Genomic DNA, 17,230 nt, shown 5'->3' with positions numbered 1-17,230 from the left:
GTAATGACGAATGCAGACTGCTGCGTCATCTGAAGTCGGCTAAAAAGCTGCACTTGAACACACCGCAAAGACTGCAGCCGATAATAATAACTGGAAGTGGTGGGAGTCTGTATTCTGTATTCAAAAAGGAAACTAGAAGACAGACCGTTGAGAGGATGAAACAGTGGTTGCTGTTGTGAAAAGCAGTCAAACCTTTGGTTATACTATTGAAATCCATTATGTGACGTATACAATGTTTACTGCGTTACTCAAACTGGACCTCCAGGACCGTATCGCTTCATCTGACTGGTACTTGAAGGAACACCACCCACACAAACGCAGTCCCTTGCATTGTTTTAACACAAGGCTGTTTCCAGTTTGATCACCTGCCGAGTGGATAATCGGCAGAATTCATCCTCTGGGGACACTGAATATCTGTAACACATATCATCGATCAGTCGATCAATCGTGGAGTTTAGCTTGAGCGGCGGGTATCGAGATGCACTTCTGACGCCGAGGACAGTCAGCCCTCCTGATGTTGATGTTTTTTGATTCTGTTGGTGTCAGCTGATCTCAGTCTGCTTCCACAGCACATCCCAGATGATGTGGTCCACCAAGAAGATTGTTACTGAACAACTCAACAAACATATTTTTATGTCCAGTATCAATATTTTTAAAACACACATGGCCTTGACAGCACAGTAAAAGGACAGGGAAAAATGACATAGATGACTGTTAAGCTTAGGCAACTACAACACTTGGTTAAAGCTGCAATAACTGATTTTTGGCCACTTAAAGAAGCAAGTTCTGAACACAACATTGACATATCATCACTGTTTAAAGCCCAGCTCCGTTCAGTTTGTCTTCCTGTCTAATGGTCGACGTTCTCAAACAGAGAATGGGGGCGTTGTTAATAGTCATACGTACTTGTTACCATCGCAACCAGACTGCTGTTCTAGCAAGATCAACAACATTAGCATGGATTAGCAATAGCTACTATACTATAGTCATATGACATTATTTCATATTGGCAGCAGGTTAAATTTAGCGACTTTGAGCTCAACATTAAGTTCACATTGTCAGGAAAGGACTCAGAGAAATATGAAATATCAAAACACACTGGAGAGGGGCTTTAAGGGTCGAGTAGAGGATAACCCGTGACCCAAGAAAGATCTCTTTCATTTGAACTCTAACCGTGATCTTTCTCCAATGCTAACCACGTGTTTTTGTGCATAAATCTAACGGCAACACTGTGCTGATCAGGACTGTCCCCTGTGTTGTGTTTGTTTTCTCATTTTGTACGCTGTCTCTCTTCTGTCTGACTTTAAGTCATCTCCAAAATCATAAGAAAAGCATTGTAATTAGATTCACTGAATGAAATTTGTTACAACAAATCATTGTCAAGTTTTTTCTCACTTTAGTTTGATAAATGGGACATTTGTTATAGATTTATATATTGCGTAATGTTTTCTTCTGAAAAAAAAAACCTTTCTGTAACAACTTTAACTTCCAGATATTTGTCTTTATTAGTAATGATGTGGGTGTTTTATGTAAATCTGGGTTTGGGGGGATTTATTAGACCGCAGTGCCCCATCCGTCGTCAAAGTTATCTCTACTGAAGGGTCACAGCTGCGTAAAACACTGATACATTTATACTAGAATTTAAATTAAATATTCAAACATTTCTGATCTCAAAAGTTCTGAGTGTTTTAAAACTAATTTTGCAGCAGCGTCACAAACCTTCAGCAGTGAGCTTTTTGAGAAATTTGGGGTTTCGGGGCACTATTCAAAGCTATAAAACCATAAGGGACTCTGTGGTTAGACTTAGAGACGTAGCAGTCTCAGTCAAAATAGATTACACTGCAGCATGAGTATTTATGGAGGTGTATATTTATAACAGATAAAAAGATTTAGATTCACATAAAGGCCTCTGTGCTTTTCTGCATTCGCTCCACAAAGCGTCTCAGATTCTCACAGTAATTTCCCAGTCCTACTTGTGGACATGCTCCATCACCAGCGGGGCTCCATGAAAAATGAATGGCCTTGGAGGGAGTGTGGGTCCCTGGATGATGAACTCACTGTAGATGAGTGCCTACTGAAAGATTTATACAACTATTCATGCTCAGTTTAAAGCATGGCATATGTTTGAGGGCTGTTAAATGGAGAGTGATTATAGCACTTATTTTGATATTCCTACAGGCCCTCGTGGCTGCCCAGGTCAAACTGACACACATTCGACCGAGGACCCAACAAATGATTTTATATATAATGCTGAAGCTGTCTCGAGGCCCTGTAATTCAATATAAACAGGTAGCTGCATTATTTGTGGCGAGTTCTGCTTGTAGCCGTGAGAAAAGAGGTTTAAACCCTGTCCAATTTCACACCTCTGCACATACCGCCCAGCACCAAACAGCAGCGGGTTTGTCAATTCTTTTTCTCTGCCTGCTGAGCCTGGAAACGAGTTTGATGAGAGAGTGAACCACAACAGTAAGTTTGTAGCCGAGTGGATCCACTGAATATGAAGTGGCAATCTCCACAATACACATGACGTCATTTGGCTGATTATACATACAAAATGTTTATTAAAGCAGCTTTAAAGGATAAGTTCACCCAGAAATGAAAAATTTCAGTCATTATCTACTCAACCTCATGCCGATGGAAAGTCACAAAACATTTCTGGAGCTTCACAGCTAAACAGAGTTGCAGTATTCCTCTAAACAACTGAAGTATATGGGGGTGAACTGTTCCTTTAATTGTTTTCTATTAATCTCTAATGTTCCTTGAAGAACCAAAGTTTAGATGATCGGTTTCCAGCAGTGGAAGAAACACTCAGATTTTTTAAATGTGCAATATCTACGAACTGAGTGAGAAACTAGCTAGGGGCTAGCTGGTTAGCATGCAAACTTCAATAGATATCTCTGTCACATAATAGATAGACATCTTTGACAAAACATCAAAACTTTTTTTCTTCATATTCTGTTGATAATTTTTGAATGTGTTAAACTAAAATTCTTACATACTGCTCCTTTAAGTAAATGTAGCAATACTACTAGTACTAACAGTACTCTGTTACTGGTAAAACTCCTGCATTGAAGTTCTATTAAAGTACAAATATTAGTATCAAAATGTTCGGTAAAGACTTGCTCCCTCTCATTCTCAGGTAACAAAATCACAATTCTTAGTTTCAGGTTATTATATCCTAATAGGAACGTACTGTAGATCCCTCTGAATCCTACACTCTGGATTTATTTGTTGATTATATTTTGCATTCATGATCTAAATCTGCAAAGTAACCAAAGTTATCAAATAAATGAAGAGTGAAATGTAAAATATTTGTCTCTGAATTGTAGCGGAGAAGTATAAAGTAGCATAAAATGGAAATACTCAAGTACAAGTACCTCATGAAGTACAACACTTGAGTAAACGTCACTCTTCAGCACTGTCAGTCTCATTAAAATCCCAGAACGAAGACTGAAACCAAACTTTTGTCTCTCTTAATGACTCATTGTGTGTCAGACTATCATTCAGCCACACTATTCTCTCCAGGACACTGACTGCAGCTTGTGTTAATCTGGATTAGAAACTGTAATGAGAAAGGTTCGAGAGTCTGAATGCTAAACACATCAATGTACACACTGCTGTCCACGCTGTGTGTGTGTGTGTGTGTGTGTGTGTGACATTATGCATCTTCATATGAAGGAGCTGATATCTTTAAAGCTGCAGGCCAGCAGAAATCCTCTTGATATTCCCTCCGCGAACACACCACTGCTTTCACTGCAAGTCTCTGTCAGCAGAATTTCTAATGAACTGCACAAAAGCCGGTTTACCATGCATGCAGCCATGCATGCACGCACACACACACACATACTGTATACACACACAGACGGGCACAGATAACTTTCCTTTTGTGCACAATGGAAATGGCTTCAGGAAAGAATGAATGAGGCTCTTGCGCACGCAGAGAGGAAATGTCTTCCCCAAATTGATTTTTCTTCGTTCTTAATGATGACCCTGTCACCGAGCACCAGTGTGTGACAAAGTGTGTGCATTTATTATACGAGGATTTTACATTTTTGCATTCGAAATGAAGACATACAACCTACTTGGGTTGTTCCTCTTCTAAATGGCTGTTTCGGATGGTGAGAGTAGAGGAAACATTGAGAGAAAATGAGGGTTATGACATGCAAGAAAGGTCCCCAGCCTGAACTGAACCGTGGATGTTGCATTAGCGACTAGGCAATCAGACCACCCGCCTGTAGAGACTGAATATATACATATTTTAGATCTACTTGAAACATGGCTGGCTAAAAAACTTCTTCCCATCTCTTAGATTGGAGTCTGAGGGGGTTCGCTTCACAGCCAGTATGCAGAGGAGATATGATTACAGCCGCTGATAATGCTCTCAACATACATATGGGCAGAGTCAGTGAGACCTGATTCAAAATAGACTTGGAAAAAAAATGTGAACCAGTCCTTTAAACTGTTGTTGACAAGGTGCCCGAGAGGTGTTGATTGAACAGTTTTAACATGTCAGGCGTCATGCCAGCCAATTAGCTTGACACACTCGCTCACGCTCTTCACACCGTTCTCTTTACCAACTTGTAGCTTCGTTAATACACGAATACATTCACACAGAATACATATTTTCTATTTTATCACATCCGCCAAGAAGGTTGTGTTTGCACTCATTTGCATTTGTTTGTGTGTTGGCTGGTTTGTCAGCAGGATTACACAACAGATTTCCACTCAAGGATGGGTCTTGGTCCAGAATAGACCCCATTAAAACAAATCAACTTATGTATATGTTAGTTACGCATTTATTTTGGTCGAGAGAGAAACAGAAAAAGTGCAATAGAGCGCTGATGGGAAGGATTGTAGAGGTGAACCTCAGCTCAGCTTGCCCAGAGCACCTCTCCTTACAAAAACTCAATGTGATATTGTGGTAATCGATGTGAAAGACACATTGCTGTGATTTTTGGTGCGTGCGCCCCAATGCCAGGGACACAGTGTTGAGCTTTAACCAAGCTTAACTGTGCTGTGAGCTGATAAATCCACGGCGCTGTCCATGGTGCTGAAGTGGCAGACAGCTTTGCTATTGTGCCCTTTTCTCTAAGTCCCACTCCTCTGTCAGTTTTTATCTTGGCTCTTTAATATTCTCTAAACTATATACTATAAATACTCACTTCTATAATATATTATAGACTACAGTATATTGTCACCTTCATGATCAAAGTGACAAGTAACAGTGGCAGAAGAGTGAGAGGATCATAGAGGCATTGTGGTCACAGTTATGGAGCGTGTCTTGGTTGTTAGTGTGGGGGCAGAGGGCTGCTCCCACTGGGCCTCCCTCTGTTAAAGATTAACAAATCAGTTTTGTTCTGGCCAATTTTAAGAGTATTCATTTACACAAATCTGTTCAGTAAGCCCTACAGCAGCTAACCTAAAAAAAAGATTAATAAGTTATATAATTTGCAGAGAAAACTTATCTTTGCTGGAAGGAATCCACCTGATTAAAAAAGTATTTGAGGCCATTAGAGGGTACAGATCCACACTGTTTCCAACTGAAAAACATTAAATTCAGTCAGTACATGTCTTATAAAACCTCACAGTCTATAAACAGCCCTTTCTTGACAGTTTGCTCGCTGACGTTGCTGCATCGATCATTCCTTCAGCTGGTGGACGGTACGTCATCGGCGGTTCACCTTTTCCACCCGCCTCCAGGCGCTGTGAGCATTATCAGAGCGCCTCCATCATTTGCACACAAGTTCATATGATTAATCCCACACTTTGCTCAGAAGTGATCACACCCCCAGTTGACGAACAATTCTGTTCCTAAGCAACTGATCCTCTCTGTGTGGGGTTTGCATGTTCTCTGCGTGTCTGCGTGGGATTCCTCCAGGCACTTCACTTTCCTCCCACAATCCACAGACATGCAGCTCGGCTCGAGTGAACACTTTAAATCGCCCCTATGAGCGAATGTGAGTGTGAGTAGGTGGTCTGATGTAGTTGGTGCATTGGTGTAGGTGTGTGTGAGAGGCTGCATCCCTCGACACGAGATATGGAAATAAATGGTGTACCAGTGAACGCTCAAAGGTCTCGTGTAGCATTTTCTTAATGATCTCTCCAGTTTTCATGCATCAGTATTTGGGGGTTGAGAGTAGTGATCATTAGACGCCACAAAAAGCAGCTTTAGTTGGCTAAAAATAGGAGTTTTTCCCTCTGTGTGGCACAACAGAACAGGTCCGGAATTGATAAGATTGATCCTTGAGGGAGCATGGCTTCGCTCAGTAAATTTCATCAAAACCTGCCAGTGAGATATCGATATTTCTCGTTTACAAGGATTTGGACAAATGGTGGCCAGCGTCACAAGTGTAATTAGGAATCATCCTCTCGGGACCATGTCTGGGACGTGCCTCTTTGTAATCTTAGGCTGAAGTCACCCCCCTTTTAAAAGTAAAAGTTTAAATGTATTTATCACCTCATGCTTGTCCGTCTTCTTTGCTATCTGACCGTTAATGAAAACTGAAAGAAGAACCTTGACAATATAATCTGTAGGGCTGCAACTAATGATTGTTTTTATAGTCTATAGGTCTGTTGATTGTTTCCTTGATTGATTGATTGATTGGTTGTGAATTGTCAGAGGCTGGTGAGGGATGTCGATTTGTGTCCCATAATGGTCGTCTTGAGTGTGTTTGCTGTTATGGATGAGTAGGAAAACCAGAGGGTGTTCACAGCTAAGAAGTTGGAAGAACTTTGACCTTTTCCTCTCTTTTGGCTCTTGTCCATGCCAATTTTCAGTTGACATGTCGTTTCTCTCTGTGGCTAGATGAGAAGGATTTTTCCCCTAAACCTTCAGTATTTAAAAGATAACATAGAAAGTTGGGTACAGTTTTGTAGTCCACAAAACATTTCTGGAGCTTCGCAGCAAAACAACATTGCAGAATTCACCTAGACAACTGATGTGGCTGGGGAAAGGTTTTAAAATGTGAAGAAACAACCAAAAAACAAACAAACCCTTAAATGGCTATATACATCTTGTCCGGCATAATCTGAGTCTGCAGAAGCTGTTGTAGGAGAATGCTGCAACGCTGTTTTACTGTGAAGATATAGAAATGATTTGTAGACTACAAAACTTCACCTGACTTACAATTGGAGATGAGTAACTGCTCCTTTAAAGAAACACATAAATAAAAATGTTTTGTATATCCTTGCATTAGTTTCTCTTCGTGTGAGGCAATGTGTGAAAAAATGTCCATTTCTTTCCTGCAGAGCATGGCAGCTGTCATGAAGAAATAAACACATTTGAGCACACAAATGAATAATTCACGCTCTCCAATTTAAAAATCGCCTGCACAAACTTAATGTGTGCACAGGATTTAGCCGACAGAATGTCTACGTAGGAATAAATAGTATGAGAGGAGGAGGTTATTGTAATTTTACTGCTGCTCATTAAGATTTCTGTGCATGTCCCCACCAACCACCATGGCAGTCTGGCCAGTTGGAGGGATCTGGTGCTCTTGACCCAAGTGTAGGACAGACAGACAGACAGATGGAGCGAGCAACAATCAGCATTCTCAGCTGCTTTCAGGGCAGGTGAAGACAGACAGACTCATCCTGGATGTCCTCTGACTGTCCTGTCCTCTCCATATTTTAATGATCAGTGATGTCAGTGATGTGGTGACATTTTGTCCTGTTGTCGTCGTTGCTCTCTTGTTGTCTTGAGCCCGGAGGCTTTAGTGTTTGTTAAGCTGCAGAACATCCCTCCCACTCCTCCTCCCTCCCTCTACTATCAATTATATTAACAGCAGCCTGAAGCTTCCTCCAAGCATGTTGCTCCATTTTGTGACAGGAAACCTTTCTGCTGTTACTTTATGGCCTCCTGCTACATTATTGCACCGCGCTGGTAATAGAGCTTACTCTCTATTCTACTCCAGGCTTTGCCCTGCTATCCAATTTGTCTTTCCAACACTAGACATTTTCTGGCGACAATGAAGTATTTTTATGGCCGTTGCTGATGTCATCACATTTCTGTTTGTCCCTCATCTCCCGGGGCACAGCTTACAGGAAAATGAATTATACAACACAATGGACAGGATGGATTTTCTGCAGTCAACTTGAGGCCAATTTGCCCTGACATGACTTGGCTGATGTTTTCCAGCTAGCTTTACAACTGGATAGGACCTGCCAGCATCCTTTAACAATTATGTTTTCCTGCTTTCTTCCACTCATTTTAATTATGCATTGCCACTAAGAAGCTGGTGGAGTCACGCGGTATGTCAAGTTTACCCTTGATTGACACGAGGGCCAAAAATAGCACGTTAAGCAATCCTACGCCGATCGTTAGTCATATTCAAGGCCCTATGCATTGTATAATCACACACCATGTGAATCCACGGAGAGCCTTAAATCATTTATTGATTTAAGTGAGCAGCTCAGGCAGAAACACATTGGACAGGCAGTGCTCATGCATACAGCCTGGGGCTTTGAGCTTCCCACAGGGACTGTGGGGAGCGACTGGTGTTTTGACTAAAAACATTTCTCTGTGTGTGTTTGAGCGGCTCGATTGACTGTTTTTTTCAAACATTTAGTCAGATTTGTATTTATTTGAGTAGAAAATGATGCTTATCTTATTATCTTAAAATAACAGTCACATGTCCATATGTGCACTGAAGTAGGCATTGATTGCTGTTTATAGCTGGCCCCCAAAATCTACAGTACTACAGTACTACAAAAATGCATGCTGTTATTTAGCAGGAGTTAATATGAGTGCATATGCTAGTGTTTCCACTATCATATGCTGTATATATGAGTAGTGTTTTAAGCCTTAAATAAATTAGAACATATCCTTTAATATAATATGAGGTATGATTAAGTCATAAGTCATATGGTTCTTTTGATTTGGATGGAGGATTCGCTTTATATCCACTCACACACACATTTTTTATTTTGAATTAAATTGTATTTCATTAATTTCGGAGTTGATTTTGGAGTTTCTGCACCTATTGCAGACATTTTTATATTTGCAACATTCATTTAAGTAGTTTAATGTGTTGTTCTGTGTATAATGTGAACAGCCTTTTAATGTCAGCCTCTAATTTTCATTTTCTTATCATTTCACGTATTAAATAAAGTCTTGTCTTCTCTTAGTTGTTTGATAAATGAAGTTTGTATTCTGAAGGTTCTTCCGGTGAGCGGTGTTTTATTTTGAAGGGGTGTCGCTGCCGGCGGAAGTGACGGGTGTACGTTATGGTGACAGCAGCTCTAAATCTCTAACCAAACTTTCGTTTTACTCCGCAAACATTGTGATTATGGCGACGTTTTTTGGTGAAGTTTTGTCGGTGTATTCTCGGGCCGTGGAGGAAGATGAGGAGGACCTCGAGGAAAACGAAGAAGATGAACAAATCCGCAGAGAACTGGAGGAAAAGAGGTAAATAACGTTAGCCAGCTAGCATGGACACAGGAAGTGGTATAAGTCAGCATGGAGATATCAGATTTAGTAACATTAAGTAAACTGGCGAAAAAAATACTTTTTAGAAATGAAGTTTTGTGTGACCATCATCCTTGCATTTGTAAATCTTTTTACATTTGCTCTACACACCAAACCATGATGTAGCGTTACATCTAACAGCGCGTCTAACGTTAGCATGCTAGCTAACATGACACATGAAATCTCGGTACCAGCCCCTCATCCTTATTGTACAATGTGAATCATCATAAAAACATTTAATAACTCTAGTTAGAAACAATAATGTTGTTGTGAGTTCTTATAGATAATTTTTTTTAACTCTTAACGTACTATATCTGTCAACAATTACAACTTCTGCTATGAAGACAGGGGTACTGCCAGTTTATTATTAGTAATAATAATAATAATAATAATAATAATATATTTATATAGCACCTTTCATACAGAAAAAGGAGCTCAAAGTACTCTACAGTATGACATTACAAATAAAACACAATAGAAAACAATACAAAAAAATAGATAAGTTCATAAAAATGGAATAAAAGAATGATTAAAAAAGGCAGATGCATAAAAGTAGTTTAAAAATAAAAAATGCCTACCTGAATAAGTAAGTCTTAAGCTGATTTCTAAAACCATAAACAGTGCTTGCTTCTCTTATGTAACTGGCAGGGTGTCCCACAGTCTTGGAGAATAATAGCCAAACGGTAGATAAAACTAAAGCAGTCTAATGTAACTTTCCTACAATAAATAAAAATGTGATAATGTTCTTTTTGTTGGAAGTGTTGGATGCTGCAGTTTGTGGTGCTGTTGAATTGTAAATCAAAAGGGGTAGGCTCGATAACAGAAACGCTGCAGAATAATCAACAGTTCACAATAAGGCCGTCAAGTGCATGTTTCTAAACAGAATCACAATTGAATTAACAAACACCAGTTGCTACACACTGAACGTAGGGCTTATAGGAGCACCTGGAGGTATTTGCCTGCTTATCAAATTTGATAATCAAGCCTTGACTTTAGCTGTCAAATAGATAAACTACAGAGAAAATGTACAATATTTCATCTGAAATGTAGTGAAATTGAAGGGGAAAGAGGTAGCATGAAATAGAAATACTCACAATAAAAATTGAATGTCAAAAACATTAATATATGGATACATGTCAATTATTTTGAAATGGTTTTCATCCTAATCTTCTGCAGTATCGTTACTTGGCTACCAGCTGTGCTTTCTCGCTTCGCTTCTTCTTCTCTCTGACAGCAAGTTGACACACTCTATATTTTAAGCCCTCGTCTAAAGAGAAAATAAACAAATGTTTCTAAAAAAGTGTGACATTTAATGTTTATTATTGTATCTTGTCATCATATTATAGCCTTTTTACATTTATCTTTTGATGAAAATCTGAAATTGTATGCCCTCAATGTTGCGTCACTTTTCCACCTTGGTGTCGAAAATGTATATCTAAATAATTAGGTATTGTGTCAAAGTTAGAAATGCCACTATTGTGACACTACTCAAAATTGTCTGTATGGACTGAAGAGAATTAATTTGAGTAGACAGGAAAAGCCCTAAAGCGTTCCTATCCTTCCAGCTCACTGCAGGCTCTTCACTGCATTTCAACAAAAATCTTCAAATGATAAGTTGTAAAGTATTTTTCACTGCTCCACCTTCTCTAACCCTTGTCACTCTTCATCAGAGAGATTCATCTGCAGTGGAGCCCTGAAGTCTCCGAGTCACTGAAATCCGGGAACAAGTTGCCGTGTTCAGACTTCATCCTCGCTGTGGGACACAACGCTGCCAGTAAGTGGCTGCCAGCAGCTTTCAGAGTCACAACTCTCCTGTTTGCCACATTAACTGTGATGACTCCTTCTAACAGCTCCCCCAATATTATCACAGATCAAATGAAACTTTAATGGTGATCCCTGTCAGGAAATTTGACGTCAGAGTAGTTTTGATGACAGCAATAACATAGATTTTTAGAATATTTTTGCATGGGCTTTTAAAGATAATAAACTCAGTCATGAACATAATGTACACTGTGATTGGTAACCAGCACAACGTGTAAAATATTCAGCTTTCGAGGGAGGACAGCTTATGCCCTCTGCTTCCAGTCTTTATGCTAAGCTAGGCTAAACATATCCAGACTTCAGCTTCTTAGTTAAATGGACATGAAATTGATGCTGATCTTCTCATCTCACTCTCAGAAAGAAAGCAAATCAGGTTGTCTGTCGAAATGTAGAATTACTCCTATTTGCTGTTAAACTATTTGCTTGGGTGTATATATTTATTTAATGATTTATTATGAAATGCACTGCTGTTGCTTATGTAATTACAGATCTGTCTCACAGCAGTGATTATTAATACTGACGACAGGTTGTTTTCATCCAGTTTGTTAGTAGACTAGCAGGATGTGCTGCTGAAACACCTACTTCAAATGTAAAGCAGCTGGTCATTAATGACAGCAGGGCTACAGCTACTGATTATTTTCATTTTTGATCAGTCTACTGATTATTTTCTCAACTGATGTATAGATCTTTTTGTCTAAAATGACAGAAAACGGTGAACAATGTGAAGCACAAGCACAGATTGCTTTTGTTTTAATCAGTCTTCAGTTTGTTATCACACAGGACAAAGAATAGCAGATCTATTCAATTAATCCATTAATTGTTTCAGCTCTAAATGATAGCAGTTATACCTATACATCTCCGCTATACACACACACTCCTGATAAAAAGGGAAAAACTCATGTCTCATGTGAGCTGTTGTCGTCTGCCTTCACAGGGTTTCTGTCAGTGTACGTTCTCACCTCTGAAAACTGGGACGCAGTGGGACATGCATCCGTGTGGAACGAGAGGAGCCGGGCTGTAACCGGGCAAACCAACGAGGAGTCATCGTGTGTTTTCTACAGACAGAAAGACAACCCATCAGTGAGTGACACACTGAGCTAAACAGCATGCAGGTGTTTTTGATTAATGCCACAGAAAGCACCTGAGTGTTTTAAACGTAATTATCATTCTGTTTAATGGGTTTTTCTCCTGAGCTTGTAATGTCCACTTTGTTGTCAAGCTACAAACATTTGACAAATCAAAGAAGAAGCTGAAAATGGAGAAATTAAAAGAATGCAGGTGCCTCAAATGACAATAGAATAATTGTTTGTCAAAGCTATTTTTATGACCGTGTCAATTTCAGTCTCTATTCTCACATTATATCTTAATTGATCTGACAACAGCCGCGTTTGCACCTTAATGCATTTCAAGAATAAAACATGAAACCCCACTTCAGCTACAAAACTTGGAAAGTAGGCCAAGGCACACAGGATTAAAGAGCTCTGGTAATCCGATGTGTCTTGCACAAACTGTCAGAACACAGAGTTGGAACAGAGCGGTCAACTGTGTGTGGTTATTTTCTATCAGCCTGGTGTCGTTTGCACGTGATTTAATCAAGATAAACATAGTGGATGGCCTTGTGTACAGAGGAGGCTTCGGATTTATCACCAACTTCTATCCTGCTGCAGGGATTTAACAAACTGAAGGAAGAGACTTTCGTACTTTGTGAAGCAGCTGTGGACAACAGATACTGTCACAGTCGGCCATTAATTCATGCATCATGGATTTACTGAAATTTCTGTGACCACAAACTCATTTTTATTGCTCTTTTTAAATGCATTTATAGGTTGGAGAGTGGTTTTGTAAGACTGACATTTTTGCCTGTGTTGATAAAGGGCGGTAGGGGAATGACATTAAATATATGTTCCCTGGCAGACCAGGAAGGGGTTATGTTGGTGTATAGAGCTGCGATGGTTAGTCTATTAAAATAAGATTAATAAGCACCTATTTTCATAATAAGTTTATCGTTTTAAGGCAAGCAAACATGCCAAACATTTGATGGTTTAGGGTTCTTAAATGTAAGAATCTGCTGCATTTCCTTGTCTCACATCAAATTAAATTTAATATTTTTTTATATTTATTTTTTTTGCATCGTTGGCCGGACTAAAAAAGGACATCTGCAGATTGTCAGAGGTCTTATAAATGCTCAAGGATATACTGCTTATTACTGTTGACATCTTTTGTGCCTTTTGTGTGAAGAAAATTTCAAGGTCTAGAAAAGACCTAAGTGTTGGAGCGATGGTTGACCTTCATATCTTTAACTTATGTTTCAGATAAGCTTTGTATTTTATCCACTAGCGTTGAACAAAATGTCTTTCATTCTTGTCCCTGAAGGTTTTGATTTGCCAAGTGACTTGCTACATTGCAGAAGACCAGCAGTTTCAGTGGACAGAAAAGGTACGTTAATACTACAAAATCAGATGGATGACTGTATGGTTGTTGAAAGTATGCATACTTCAGTACATTTTCAATACCAAATGTTTGAAACGATAATCATACATACAAAAGAATCTAAATTAACGAAGCCTTAAAAACACAAAACAGATCTACACTCTGATTTCTAACCCAAAGCTGCATAGATTTTAACATTATTACAAATGTCTGGGTACGTAGTCGGTGGCTTTTTCCTGTACCAGTTCTCTGTGTGAGGATCAACTTCTTATCAGCCTCTAGCGTTTACAGAGAATGGTGCAACAAACAAAACTCATGCGGTGAGCAGCTGCTGAAAGGTCGCCTTGTTAATGAGAGAGATCAGAGGAGAATAGCCAGACTGGTTCACGTTGACAAGTAACTTAAATAACTATTATGTTACAACAATGCTGTGCAGAAGAGCATCACTGGAGGCACAACATATTGAATACCACACCGTGTTCCACCCCTGTCAGCTATGAACAGGACGCCGAGGCTACAGAGGGAACAGCCTCAGCAAAACATGACAGCAGAAGATTGGAAAAACGTCACCTGGGTTGATGAGTCTCGATTCCTGTCGCTATGTGCAGATGGTGGGGTCAGAATGTGATCTTAACAACTTGGATCCATCCTGTCTTGTGTTAAAGGATAAAGGTTCAGGCTGGTGATGTTGTAACGTTGTGGGGAATAATTCATCAGCACACATTAGACTCCTTAATATGAGTTGACCTGATTATTGCTGACCTTGTGCAACCCTTTGTGGCAACAGTCTACACATCTTCTAATGGCTACAACAGCGGGATAAAAACACGTCATCTCAGGCTGGTTCTGCCAACATAACAATGAGTTCAGTGTCACCAGATCTCAATCCAATAAAGCATGTTTTAGTGACGGAGCAGGATATTCGCAGCAGTCGAGAAACCTGTAGAGAGTGGGTCTGTATGGACAACAAATGTTTCCTGCTCCTTGTTTAATCAATACAACAAAAATGTGAGTTTTTCTGGGGCCAGAGGGCAGGTCCTGGGGCTAGAAATGGCTGAATGTACTTCAGTCTGCTGGCCCACACAGTTGGATTACAATGATCAAAGAAAACGTGTAGGTATTTTTAGAGTGATTGTCATGTTAAAGGTGATTGTTTTCTTTTCGTTTCTCTTGTAGGTTTTTGACTGTCTGCAGCACAGAGAGTTGAGTGTGACAGTGCTGTCTGATAGCTCTGTGGCTGAGTACAAGACAGCAGACTATCTGTGCAGTAGCTCCGCTCCCTTCCTGCGCTCTCTCCACACCCGTGCTTTCAGTGGTCAGTCCGTCTGCCAGACGCTGGAGCAACCCAACATAGTTACTGGACTTCCTGCTGCAGGTACTGCTATTGTACACTCAAGACTAAAAACATTACCTAGGGTGCACTGAAGGGTTCGGTTTAAAACCTGAATTATCTGATTCAAATCAATCTTCTTTAAAAAAAAAAAAAACAATATTAATTCATAAAACCCCAAGATCTATTTGTTAATAAATGCCATTTTGAGATAAATGCAGTTAGATTTTCCAATATGCTGATGGATGAATGTTTGTACCAAAACAATCATGTCATTTAAAAAGTATGTTGAGAGTCTAACCCATTACCCAAACCCTCATTCAAATGCACCTCGTAAGCTTAGAAATCCATACTAGAAACAATATTCATTAATAATATGTGAGCAAAAGTCCTGGATAGCACATAGGGGCCCTCAGAGCTGTGATTTCATCCTGGTGAAAACAACATGAAGCAAGTTGAAGAATGACTTGGTGGTCTTCTCTCAGTAACGCACATTTAGCAAAGTCATGACACTGCAGATCTGTTGTCACTGTTGTCTATGGAAGAACGAACCACAGCAATGCAATGCACGGCAAAAGCGACAAAGCAAAATAATGTTGTCCAGATGGGTTTGATTCTCCATTTTTCCTGTTGTGTCCTTGAGCGAGACACTGGGCACAAATTTGCTCCTGATGTGTGTGTTTGGGTAAAAACTTTGTACAAAAGCTTCTGCCAGCTGAATGAAATGTAGTGCCATTAGGCTCCTGTCCACTCACTGTGCACACACAGTCCTGCATCCTGATTTGGTCATTGTGGTGCCAGTGCACTTAGAGAGAGCGAAAGTCCAAGCTAACTGAAGTATCATCGTGATAAAGACGCTGATCCTGTAACACTGAGGACTGGCAGGTTACACACCTTATGTCAAACTGTCTTCATTAGACTCAATTGTTTCATTCTTTTTTTTTTTTGTGCTGTTTCCTCAGTACTGAATCACTGCGAAGTCCACCGCATCCCCGCTGTTGTTTACCAGTGTTACAGTGATGTCATCGGCCTGGACTCTGTCACCATGGAGACCTACAAGCCTGCACTTACCAAGCTTGACAAGTCCATACAGGTGAGCTGTTTTTCTTTTTATATCTGAGGAGGCTTTCGAAAGGTCAGAGTGGTCAGGAAGAAAAGGAGAGCAGATGTTCGACTCTTCTCAAGTTTGTCAGATATCTGAAGTACATGAAGAATGTATGAAATTGTTTCCCTGCCTTTTTTTTTTCTTTCTTTAGTGTTTGTTATGTTCTCTTCATTTTGCACATTTTAATCATCTTTTCTCTTTCTCTCCTCAGTTGGACCCGTCTCCGAGTACCGACGTCCTCCGCAAGTTTGTGAAAACAACCAACATTCAGAGTAATCTTTATATCTGAAAATGGCCGTGTTGCACACTGTGCAGTGCAATTTCATTCTATTTTCCTGTGGTAAAATACTGTCATTTTTTAATAAAGAAATTAAGGAAAGAAAGCCTTTGTTCAGTTTACTTCAATTATCTTATATTTTATATTATCATCAATTTCCAAGCATAAGGAAAATATAATTGATTTAAGACTCTTCACTATGTTTCCTGTCAGAAATGCAGACAAGCATGCTTTCAGTTGGGTTAATGAACAAGGAGACAAAGAAAGAGATTCTGAAAGGCTTTTACAAGGCAAAGAAATTAAAGCTACCAACCAGTCAAAATTTCAAACTCTGGATTATGACTAAATACCTGAAAAACTGACTTTCCAAGGCTTGATTCTTGTCGTGTCTTATTTAATTTATTTTTGTCTTCATCCACTCTTCCTCCTCTCTCTTATCACATAAAGCCTTTTAGAGTGACCCACATGGAAAACATCCTGATCAGCATAAGAATAGAAAGCATTTTATCAGTACATGCGTTCATGTTCCTGCTCCCACTGATAGCGTGATGGTATTGTGGCAACGATAAATCCAAAGTAGGACAGTAAAGCTGAAACAATCCAATGTGACTTTGAAGAGTTTGCAGAAACCGGTCAGAGCCTGAGAGAATACCACAATTTGTCTCACCCACTTCAACTGACTCTCAGTGGACTCGGAGGGTTTGAAGGTTGACTAAAGAGCTCAGGCACAAAAAAGACGTGTTCAGCAGTTAAAACCTTTTCAGGTCCAGTGCCGCTTACTTACAGTGTAAAGAAACTGAA

At 39.7% G+C, this 17,230-nt stretch overlaps 1 protein-coding gene across 1 annotated transcript; it reads left to right on the top strand.

Annotated features, from left to right (window-relative positions):
• The first annotated feature begins 9,190 nt into the window (after positions 1-9,190).
• Positions 9,191-16,529, top strand: psmg1 (proteasome (prosome, macropain) assembly chaperone 1). The gene is made up of 7 exons (XM_084373371.1): positions 9,191-9,406; positions 11,137-11,240; positions 12,222-12,367; positions 13,661-13,723; positions 14,894-15,092; positions 16,010-16,140; positions 16,364-16,529. The coding sequence occupies exons 1-7, from the start codon at positions 9,288-9,290 to the stop codon at positions 16,439-16,441; spliced, it is 840 nt and encodes a 279-aa protein (XP_084229497.1). The 5' UTR covers positions 9,191-9,287; the 3' UTR covers positions 16,442-16,529.
• Positions 16,530-17,230: the final 701 nt, after the last annotated feature.

This window comes from Pagrus pagrus (genome assembly GCF_965226575.1).
Source record: "Pagrus pagrus genome assembly, chromosome: 14".
NCBI lineage: Eukaryota > Metazoa > Chordata > Actinopteri > Spariformes > Sparidae > Pagrus > Pagrus pagrus.
This window is presented reverse-complemented; position numbering and strand designations above follow the sequence as displayed.